The 12,080-nt window shown below is 38.8% G+C and overlaps 1 protein-coding gene across 1 annotated transcript in view; it reads right to left on the bottom strand.

Moving 5' to 3' along the window:
* Positions 1–12,080, bottom strand: part of CCNB3 (cyclin B3) — a 47,046-nt gene that overhangs the window by 19,756 nt on the left and 15,210 nt on the right. The window contains exons 6-8 of the mRNA XM_030926680.1: positions 5,277–8,094; positions 4,164–4,259; positions 2,832–2,924 (exon numbers count right to left, since the gene is read on the bottom strand). Coding sequence (XP_030782540.1) covers positions 2,832–2,924; positions 4,164–4,259; positions 5,277–8,094 — 3,007 coding nt within the window. The remainder of the gene's footprint in view (positions 1–2,831; positions 2,925–4,163; positions 4,260–5,276; positions 8,095–12,080) is intronic.

The following is a 12,080-nucleotide window of genomic DNA, read 5'->3' as shown; positions in this document are numbered from 1 at the left end:
TTCAAAGAGCAATATTTGAAAATAACCTAAATGTCCATTAATAGCAGGATGGGTATGACAGAAGAGCAATACCATACTGCAAACAAAATGGATATAGAAATATGTCAGTTTGACAGGAAAGATGTTTGCAATCATATAACCATTGTTATATGAAGAAAAAGTCAGAAATAAATATAAAGAAAATATAATAATCCTAAATGTGTATGTTCCTCTAACAACAGAACTTCAAAAAACACAAAGCAATAAATGACAAAACTGGTTGCAGAGCAACCAGAACTCTCATGCACTGGAGGTGAGAATACAAGATGCACAGCCACTCTGTGGCAATTTCTAATTAAGTTAAACATACACTTATCATATGTCCCAACGATCCCACTCCTGTGTGCTGACATTAGAAATTAAAACATATCTTCACATAAAAACCTGTACATTAATGTACAGTTTTTTTCACAGTCATCAAAATCTGGAAACAAACTAAATATGCTTCCACAGGAGAATGGATAAACAGTGATATATCCGAACCATAGAATACCACTCAGCAATAAAAAGAATGAATTATGATATCTGCAACAACTTGAATAAATCTTAAAGGCATCATACTGAATGAAAGAAGCCAGTCTCATAAGGTTACATATAATGCAAATCATTTATACAATATTCTTGAAAAGGCAACGATAGAGAATAGATCAGTGGTTTCCAGAAGTTAGGGAGGTAGGTGTGACTCTAAACAGATAACATAAGGAAGTTTTTATGGCATGATCAAACTGTTCTATTTCCTAATCCTAGTGGTGGTTATGCAAATCTATACATATGCTAAAAATTAATAGAACTGTCACACTCTTCAGTATTAATCCCAGAGAAATAAAAACTATATTCACAAAAAACCTGTATTCAAATATTCATAGTAAGTTTATTCTTAATAGTTAAAAACTAGTAACAACCCAAAAGTCCTTCCGTAGGTGAATGGTTAAACATACCATGTGTATTAGTCCATTTTCATACCTCTATGAAGAAATACCTGAGACTGGGTAATTTATAAAGAAAAAGAGGTTTAATGGACTCACAGCTCCACATGGCTGTGGAGGCCTCACAATCATGGCGAAAGGTGACGGAGCAGCAAAGGCACATCTTACATGGTGGCAGGCAAGAGAGTGTGTGCAGGAGAACTGCCTTTTATAAAACCATCTGATCTCGTGAGACATATCCACTATCACAAGAACAACATGGGAAAAACCCACCCCCATGATGCACTTACCTCCCACTGGGTCCCTCCCACAACACGTGGGGATTATGGGAGCTATAATCCAAGATAAGGTTTGGGTGCAGACACAGCCAAACTATATTACCGTGGTACATCTGTACCATGGAATACTACTTAGCAACAAAAAGGAATGAACTATTCATACACACAACTTGTATGGATCTCAAGGGAATTATGGTGAGTAGTAAACATCAAGCTCAAAAGGCTATACACTGTATGATTCCACTTATATAACATTCATGAAATGACAAAATTATAGAGATGGAAAACAAATAATTTGTCAGGGACAGGAAGGAGAGGGAAGGGAGATAGTTGTGGCTAACAAAAAGTGGCATGAGGGATCCTTATGGCGATGGAACAATTCTGTACCTTAACTATGGTAGTGATTACAAAATTAACACGTGAAGAAAATAGACTAAATATTTATTTACACATGTGATCAAATAGACTATACACACCCCCAAATGAGTACATGGGGAGATAATATATGCAAACAAATGAGAACAGCGGTTTAGGGTTGTGGGATCACAGGTAATTATAATTTCTTTTTGCTACATTTTTATGCAATAACAAAAACTTTAAATAAAAAATATTTAGTTCATCATTCCAGCTGGCAGAGATATTTTTTCTCTGTAAGCCATTTATTTCCTATCCCTACTCCTAGTTTCATGCCATCTAGGAATTTAATGAATACATCTTCTCTGTTCTCATTTACATCACTAATGAGAATGTTAAGCAGAACAAAGTCCAATGGCAGTCACTAGAAATTTCTTTCCAGCTTGGCAGTGATAAGCAATCTTTGGGTTCTATTTCACTTATTTAAGATCTACCCAAATTTTACTCTTATCTGATTTACTGTTCTCTACCATTTTCATAAGACGAGAGACATTTTCATGCTTTTCTGATGTTCAGACACACTGTGTCCACCGCAATTCCTTGGTCTGTCACTCTAAAATGAGCCTGAACCACTCCTCTGATACTTAACAAAGGATATAAAACTATATTGTCTTTTCTTCCTAATTACATACTAAGACTGCTGGGCATAGACTGACCATGCTGTATGTTTCCTTGCAAACTACATAGCAATTCTTTCAATTCCATTCATTCAACAAACACTTACTGAACCCCCACTATATGCTATGTACTACTCTGGGCTCTCCTTCCTTAGTATAAAATAATAACTAAGTATTCATAGCAGTATTCCCTCAATGTCTAACCTTGGGCAAAGAGCTACCTGTGATGTCCTGTGCCACACTGTACTTCCTATTATTCATTCCACCCAAAGCTTGAAAGACTTTGTCATCGACTCCAATCCAAATCACTAGATATACTTTTACAAGACTTTAAGAATGATAAAACGACCATACCATCACTGCCTTTTCTAGAAACAGTCTCTCCTTACAATTAGTTCTCACAGTATCTTGCCTCTTAAATCATGAGCTCCTTGAGGGCAGGAACCACGGCTTATTCAACTCTGTAGACCCCGTACATTTTTACCATGCTTTTGGCCTGGCAGCCCTGAATGAGAAAGAGAACAGCAGCTCCTTAAAGCAGGAGTTGTCAGGCTTACCTGCACCTCCACCAACCAGTCCACAAGAATGGCCCTCATGTCACTGGTGATTTCAATCTGCTCGTTCGTGTAATCTGTAAGTATAAACTGTTCCTGGCATCGATGAGAAAGAAATGTTAATAAATAAACTCTTCTTGTAGTTCAAAATTGTAACTTAACAATTAACTTCTCCCTCATAGTTCTAACTCCTTATTTTCAACTGGTATTAGATAGGGGCAGATCAAAGTATCCTTTTCCAGGCAAGTTGCAGTTATCCTTTAGGAAATAGACACATGTGATATTCAAGTGTCAGAGTGGACATTGAAGAATCCAGGGGGAATAAGGGCAGAAACATACCTATAGCTGTAGACAAATGCCAAAAAGGTTCTGCCCCTTCTTTGCAATTCAGTCTAAAGTACAATACCATGCTATGTAGAACAGTACTTCTCAAACTTTAACATACATATGCACTACTTGGGGATCATGTAAAACTTCAGATTCTGATTTAGAAGGTCTGGGATGGGGCTAGGTATCTGCATTTCTAACAAGATCTCAAGTGAAACTGATACTGCTGAACCAAGGCTCACACTTTTATTATAACAAAGATGTCCCTTACTTAGGTATGCCAGAAAAAGTGTGGGCTTTGGAGTCAGTTAATCAATTGCACTCTCTCTATAAAGAGGATAGGTGGATCTGTAGGTGGATCTGTAGGTGGGTTTCCATCCACGCACCCTCTTATACATGACCTGCTAAAAATTCTACTTGGTAGATAATCCTGGTCCCATCTATTCTGTTGAGATAGAAGAAACTTTGGAATTGATGAATATTAGTGGTAAAGGAGACTGGCAGATTTCAAAGGAGAAAGAAAATTTCACCAGTTTGGAGAGATGAAACAAAGAATATGATTTTGCATACAATGCCAGAAACATGCATAGGGAAGGAAAAAGATCTCTAAGAACAGCCACTCAGAGACTACTTGACCATTTTTGTGTCTAAGACTGTCTTCTTAGCAATTAGATGTACAGGATTATGGTCTTCAAGGTAATCAGACTTTAGCTCATATCCCAGCTCTACCATATACCACTTACATGACTCTGGGCAGTTTCCTCTATCTGTAAGAGGGAGATAATAATGCCTACCGTCATGAAGTCACTGAGAGAATTAAGATAATATCTACAAATCTGTTAGTACAATATCCAACTCACAGAAAGCTACTAATATGTTAGTTGTTGCTATTATTATTTTTATCATCATTATTACCAACCCTTTCAACTTGCATACTGAAGGATGGAATGATGAGGAAATGAAAACTAGAAATCATTGCCCACCCCCAAACCCAAGAAACCTACATACCTCTCTCTCTTTCATGTAACTGAAGATTTCCCTGGCATATATTGGGTTGAAACTTGGATCACTGCTGTCCTCGTCAATATCTTCCCATGACGTTATCTGCTTAGAAATCACCAAAAAGATATATTACGAGGAGAATTATTCCAAGGAAGACTTAGCACATACATATCAAGGATTACTCCTTTCTCTCCACTGTCTTCTTCTGCTAAGGTGTCTCAAGCCTTGTATATGTTAGGCCACAACACAGTACTCCTTGGCCGTGCAATCCTCATATGGTCCAGTGATCAAGAAATGCCTAGTCTTTGTTGTATATTACCTTCGCTGCCCTAGGAACAAGGGACCCTTTTTATAGGTAAGCTCAAGATTCTCCAAGATGGACATTCTTATTTTATTATTTCAGCTGTGTTACCGGTCTTCTTAGGTCCCTAATTATGTCAATGCTTTGATCTGGCCCAATTCATCTTGGTAGTCTTTTCCTCCCTTCTATACCTTTACCCAGGTTGTTTTACTACAAAAAGGACATTTCTCCTCCTGCTTGCTAAATATCATCCCTTCATTATTCAAATTTACAATGTAAAGACCACATTTCTTGGGAGATGCTCCTATGAACTTTGCCCATTTTTTTTACCAAAGCCCATTGTGATGCAAATTACAATTACTAAGAAAGGCAATTTCCTGAATGAAATTACCTGGCCACTACTGCAAAGCCCAAGTATACAGCACAGTAGTCCAGACCCTTGTGGTATTACTGGAATAAATACTTTCTGATTGCTTAGATCTATCACTGTGCCAATCAGGAAGTCAAGAGATTCTACAACACCAACTTGATTTAAGAGAAAAATGCCAAAGAACCTGGGAAATGTATTCCATATCATGGGTAACCTCAGGCTATAAACGGTGAGAAGAGATGATTCTGCATCACCTATCATTAAATAAAACCAGAAGTAAACCCAAGAAGTATCACCCTCTCACTAGGTAGAGGGATACTCTCAATAACTTACTGTATATGGCTCAACTGCTTAGGAAGGAAAAAAAAAAAAAACCACTTTGCTAGCAGCCACGTCCAGGATATCAAAGAACACTTTATCTAATTTAAGAAGAAAGAGAGATGAATACTTCCTTTGGTGGTCCCTTGGCCTGTGGTGAGAAAGGTTTATCAGAAGCAAATTCACATGCACTGGACTCGGTGGTGGTACTGGACTTGCCCACGCTGGTCATGGTAGCAATGCTGGACTTGCCTGTTATGGATTCAGGGGTGGTGCTAGACACATATGGGCTGGTTCCAACTTGGGGGATCAAGAATGTTTCCAGAAAGGTGTCTTCCTTGCAGGTGGGACTCTTTTGTAAGGCCAATGGCTCCTTGAAGGACAATTCCTTCTCAGTGGTGGGTTTTTCATTCAGAGTTATCATATCTTCGAAGAGGAATGCCTCGTTGATGGTACCAGATTTGCCCACGCTGGTCACGGTAGCAATGCTGGACTTGCCTGTTATGGATTCAGGGGCAGTGCCAGACACATTTGGGCTGGTTCCAACTTGGGGAATCAAGAATGTTTTGAGAAAGGTGTCTTCCTTGTAGGTGGGACTCTCTTGTAAGGCTAATGGCTCCTTGAAGGACAACTCCTTCCTAGTGGTGGGTTTCTCATTCAGAGCTATCATATCTTCTAAGAGGAATGCCTCATTGATGGCAGACATCTGCAAGGCTAATGGCTTTTTGAGGCGGGTCTCCTGCTCAATGCTGGGCTTCTCCTGCAAGGTCAAAGTTTCCTTAAAGTGAGCTTCTTTGTCAACAGTGGGCTCCTTGAGGACAGCCTCCTTCTCAATGCTGGGCTCCTCTTGCATGGCCAAAAGCTTCTTGAAGAGGGTCTCCCCCTCCTCAATGCTGGGATATCCCTCCAAGGCCAGTGGCTGCTTAATAAGGAACTCCTCTTCACTGATGTTCTCATTCAAAGCCAACTGCTTCTTCAGGAGGAACACTTCTCCCTGAGCAGTGGACTGCTTCTTTAAAGACAATTGCATCTCTATGTTTGTGGCTGCCTCAGCAGAAAGCTCCTTCTTCAGAACCAATAGCTTATTGATAAAGGACTCTTCTTCCATGGCGCTTTTCTCCTGCAAGGCCAACAGCTTCTTCAAGGAATCCTCTTTGGTATCAGTCTTCTCTTGCAAGACCAAAGCCTTCTGGAAGAGGGACTCACTTTTGTCGGTATGCTTAACATGCAATGAAAATAGTTCCTGAGAGAATTCCTCCTCAGTGGTAGTCTTCTCCTGGATGGCCAATGACTCTTTTGAGAGGGACACTTCCTGCAAGGTGGTGTGCTTCTCTTTCAATGCAGATGGTTCCTGGACGAGGAACTTTTCTTCAGTTGTAGATTTCATCGTAAAGGGCAACAGCTTCTTATAGAGTGACTCCTCCTTGGAAATGATCTTCTGTAAGACCAGTGGCTTCTTTAAGTGGGACATCTTCCCCTGAGTAATTTTCTTTTTCCGTACAGACAATGATGTCTTGGTAAGTACTGTCTCCTCAGTTGTAGGGTTCTTCCTAAATGACACTGGCTCCATAAAGAAAGAATTCTTATCTTCACCAATCATATCCTGAAAGTCCAACAGTTCTGGACAGATGGACATCATCGCTTGTATGGTACACTTTTTCTTTAAAGACACTTTTTCTTCTTTAAAGGACAGTGGCTCCTTAATAAGTGACTTCTCTCCAGAGGTGGTCTGTAATACTAGTGGTTTCTTCAAGTGGGACATTGTCCCCTGAGTGGTGTGCTTCCTCTTTAAAATTAAAGGCTTCTTGGTGGAGGGTGCCTCCTCAATGGTACACTTCTTTGTAAAAGTCAAAGTCTCATCAAAAAGTGACTCTTCGGTTGGAGACTTTAGCAAGGATGAGGACTCCTTTAAGATGGAAACTTCCTCCTGAGTGATATGCTTCTCTTGCATTGCAGATGGTTCCTCGGAAAAGGACTCCTTCTCAGTAGATGGCTTTTCTTTAATGGACAATGGCTTTGTAATGAGCGACTTCTCTCCAGAGGTGATCACCTGCAATATTAATGGCTTTAGGCAGGACCTCTTCCCCTCAGTCATGCGCTGCTCCTTTAATATTAATGGCATCATGATTGCCTCCTCAGTGCTAGGCTTCTTCTTAAAGGCTAATGGCTCCTTAACAAGGGAATCCTCTTTAAAGTTGGTCTTCTGCAAGGTCAATGATTTCTTCAAGATGGATATCTCATGCTCAGTGGTGTGCTTCTCTTGAAATACAGATAGCTCTTGGAAAAGGGTCGCCTTCTCAGTGGTAGGCTTCTTCTTAAAGGACAATGGCTTCTTAATGGAGGACATCGCTCCGGAGATGGTTGTCTGCAATACTGGTGGCTTCTTAAAGTGGCACATCTTCCCATAAATGGTACATTTCTTCTTTAAAGATGATAGCTTATGGATTGGGATTGACTCCTCAGTTTTAGACTTCTTCTTAAAACTCATTGACTCCATAAGGAAGAAATCCTCTTCAGTATTGACATCCTGCAAAGCCAACAACTCTTCCTGGCAGGACTGCTTCCCCTGACTTGCACACATCTTCTTCTTTAAGGATAATGTCTTCTTGGTGATGGCTGCCTCCTCAGTTTTATGTGTCTTCTTAAAAGTCATTGGCTCTACAACAAACTCATCATCACTGCCACTCTCCTCCTGCAGGGGCTGTGGCTTTTCCAATAGGGACAACTCCCCATGATTTGAGCACTTCTTTAAAGATAATGACTTATTGATAAGGGCTTTATCCTCAATAGTGGGTTCCTCTTTTAAAACTAATGGCTTTCTGAAGAGAGATGCCTCCTCAGTGTTGGGTGTTTTGGAGGTGTTGGATATGTCTGGAATGAGTGCTTTCTCCATAATGTTTGGTACCACGGTAGTAGAGGCTACTACTGGTGTGACTTCCAGCTCATGCCTGTGAAGGAAACAATGTCTGGGTAAGAAAAATGTAGTTCCTAGAATCCTCACCTACCATTTCCTTTTGTTGCTACATTTACTAAAGGTATGAAAGGGGAAGAGGTTTCAACCCCATAAGACAGATGAGAGGGACAAAATCAATAGGTACCATGGTGAATCAACTTAAGTAGTACACTGTATAGTTTCTATGGCCTAGATCCCTACACTTTTCTATAATTTTCCCATTGAAATTCATGTTACGCTTTCTTATATATGCTTCATTACCTTACACACAAAGGCTTTTATTATAATACTTATCACATTGTATGAGTTATCTGTTCATACATCAGTCTCCTTCACTAGCTGCATTTGTCTTTGTCTATCAACCCAACGCATCTGGTAAACTTCAGGTTGAAATTCATATTGTTTGAAGGCTAATGAGAGAGGTGGGCTGATAATTAACATTGGTAGTATCTAACTCCATTCCCCTCACTCTGGGCTATTAAGGAGATGCTTTCCCAATGGAGGTAATAAAAAGCTCAAAATAGAAACTTGTCACATGTGTCAGATGCAAAGCTTTGTTTTGAATAGGATTGTATATTCAATTAGAGTGATGAATCTAGTGAAACCAAATCACAGGAAGACTAAAGATCAGAATAAGAAGAGAGAGAATTTCAGGCAGATATAATCACCAGTCTCAGCAGGAGTAAATACCTTCAAAAGACCAGATATGATATGACTTAGTTCAATACGAAATATGCAGAATGGACATATCCATAGAGGTATATCCATAGCAGAAAGTAGACTAGTGGTTTCCTGAAGTTGGGACAGTGGTAGGAGTAGAAAGGGGGATTGGGAAGGGAAAGGAACTCCTAATAGGTATGGATTTAGTGGACGGGGGGTGTTGAAAAAGTTCTAAAATTAGATAGTGGTGATAGTTGTACAAATCTAGGAACAGAATGAAAACCAACTGATTTGTTAAGGAAAAAAAAGTGCTTCAAAAGGTTCTGCTTCACCAGATAGAGTCCAGGTCCCTCCTGATAACTTTTAGAGAAGATCTTTAGATAGTCTAGCTATGGTAAGAACATGTACTCTGGAGCTAGACTGCCTGGATTCAAATCCTGGCTCCTCCACTTACTGACTGGGTGACCTTGGGCAAGTTAACTCTCTGTGCTTCAGTTTTTTCCACCTATAAAATGGGGATCATACTGTCTCCTTCGTAGGCTTATTGTGAAGATTCAACAAATTAATATGCTCAAAAACACTTAAAGGAACGTTATAAACAACTGAATGTCAATAAATTAGATAATTGAGATGAAATGGACAAATTCCTAGGAAGACACAAACTACCAAAACTGACTCAAGAAGAAAACAGAAAATCTGAATAGACCTATAACAAGATATCAAATCAATAATCAAAAACTACTCATAAAGTCCAGGCCCAAATGGCTTCAGTTCTATCCAAGCATTTAAACAATTAATACCAGTTCTTCATGAACTCTTCCAAGAAATACAAAAAGTGGGAAGTTTCTAACTCATTCTATGAGGTCGGTATTACTCTGATACCAAAAACAGACAGACACCACTAGAAAACTACAGACCGATACCTCTTATGAATATAAATACAAAAATCCTCAGCCAAATACTGCAAACCAAATCCAGCAACATACAAAAGGATTATACACCACAACCAAGTGGGATTTATCCCAGGAATGCAAGATTAATTTAACACCCAAAACTCAATTTGTGTACTACATCATATTAATGGAATAGAAAACAAAAACTACATGATCATCTCAAAAGATCCAGGAAAATCATTTGACAAAATCTAACCCTCTTTCATGATAAAAAGCACTTAACAAACAAGGAATAGAAGGGAGGTTCCTCAACCTGATAAAGGGCATCTACAAAAAACCCAAAGCTAACATCGTACGTGATGGTGAAAGACTGATACTTTCCGCCTAAGATCAGGGAGAAAACAAGAATGTCCAACTCTTGATACTTCTATTCAACATTGTACTAGAGGTTGTAGCCAGGGAAACTAGGCAAGAAAACTAAATAAAAGGCATCCAGTTTGGAAAAGTAAAACTATCTGTATTCACAGATGACATGATCTTATATAGAGAAAATCCTAAGGAATACACACAGAAACTATTAGAATGAACATCTTCATCAAGATTCCAGGACACAAAATCAATATACAAAAACCAAATGTGTTTCTATATACTTGCAATGAATAATCTAAAAATGAAATTAAGTAAACAATTCCATTTACAATAGTGTCAAGAAGAAAATGCTTAGAAATAAATTTAACAAAATAAACATAAAACTTATACTCTGGAAACTGTAAAAACCATTGAAAAAACTAAATATCTAAATAGATAGATATCCATATTCATGAATTAGAAAACTTAATATTGTTAAGATGTCAGGCTGGGCACAGTAGCTCATGCCTATAATCCCAGCACTTTGGGAAGTTGAGGTGGGCAGATCACTTCAGGTCGGGAGTTTGAGACCATCCTGCCCAACATAGTGAAACCCTGTCTCTACAAAAATACAAAAAAAAAAAAAAAAAAAAGCCAGGTGTGGTGGCCACACACCTGTAATCCCAGCTACTTGGGCAGGCTGAGGCATGAGAATCGCGTGAACCTGGGAGGTGGAGGTTACAGTGAGCCAAGATTGCACCACTGCACTCCAGCCTGGGCGGCAGAGCAAGACTCTGTCTCAAAAATAAATAAATAAATAAATACATAAATAAATAAATAAATAAAAAGAAAAAAAAAACATATCAATACTTCCCAAGTTGATCCACAGATCCAAGGCAATTTGTGCAAGAATCCCAGCTAGCTTGTTTGTAGAAATTGACAAGCTGATTCTAAAATTTATATAGAATTGCAATGAGCCCAAAATAGTCAAAACAATCTTGAAAAACAAGAACAAAGTTTGGAGGAGTCACACTTCCCAATTTCCTTTTTTTTTTTTTTTTGAGACGGAGTCTCGCTCTGTCACCCAGGCTGGAGTGCAGTAGCCAGATCTCAGCTCACTGCAAGCTCCGCCTCCCGGGTTCACGCCATTCTCCTGCCTCAGCCTCCCGAGTAGCTGGGACTACAGGCGCCTACCACCACCACCGGCTAATTTTTTTGTATTTTTTAGTAGAGACGGGGTTTCATCGTGTTAGCCAGGATAGTCTCGATCTCCTGACCTCGTGATCCGCCCTCCTCGGCCTCCCAAAATACACTTCCCAATTTCAAAACACAACATGAAGCTGCAATAATCAAGACAATATGGTACTGGCATTATGATAGTTAATGAGAGGCATATAGATTGATGAAATAAAATTAAGAGTCCATATATAAACACATTTATGGTCAATTGATTTCCCACAAGGGTGCCAAGACAATTAAGAAAGGTTAGTTTTCTCAACAAATAGTGCTGGAAAAACTGGATATCCACACTCAAAACAATGAAGTTAAGGCTCCTAATACACACCACCAACAAAAATTAACTGAAAATAGATCAAAACCCTAAGTTAAGAGCTAAAACTTTAAAACTCTTAGAAGTAAACAGGTATAAATTTTCTTAACCTGGGATTTGGCAGTGGTTTCTTAGGTATGACATCAAAATCATAAACAAAAGAAAAAATAAAGTAGACTTCTTCAGAATTAAAAATTTGTGTACTTCAAAGGACATCATCAACAAAGTGGAAAAGATAACGCAAAAAATGGATGAAAATATTTGCAACTCATATCTGATCAGGGACTTGTATCTAAAATATATAAAGAACTCTTACAACTCAACAATACAAACACCAATAACTATTTACAATTATTATATGTCAATTAAAAATAAAATTTTAAAAATTAAGAAATAAAAGCATAAAAACTGGGCAAAGGATCCAAACAGACATTCCTCCAAAGAAGTATCAAATAGCCAATAAGCACATAAAAGATGCTCAACATCATTAGTCAGAGAAATGCAAACCTAAAAACCACAAGGAGATACCAC

This window comes from Rhinopithecus roxellana, chromosome 3, assembly GCF_007565055.1.
Source record: "Rhinopithecus roxellana isolate Shanxi Qingling chromosome 3, ASM756505v1, whole genome shotgun sequence".
In the NCBI taxonomy this organism is placed as follows: domain Eukaryota; kingdom Metazoa; phylum Chordata; class Mammalia; order Primates; family Cercopithecidae; genus Rhinopithecus; species Rhinopithecus roxellana.
Note: the sequence above shows the minus strand (reverse complement) of the source record. Positions and strands in the feature narration are given on the sequence as shown.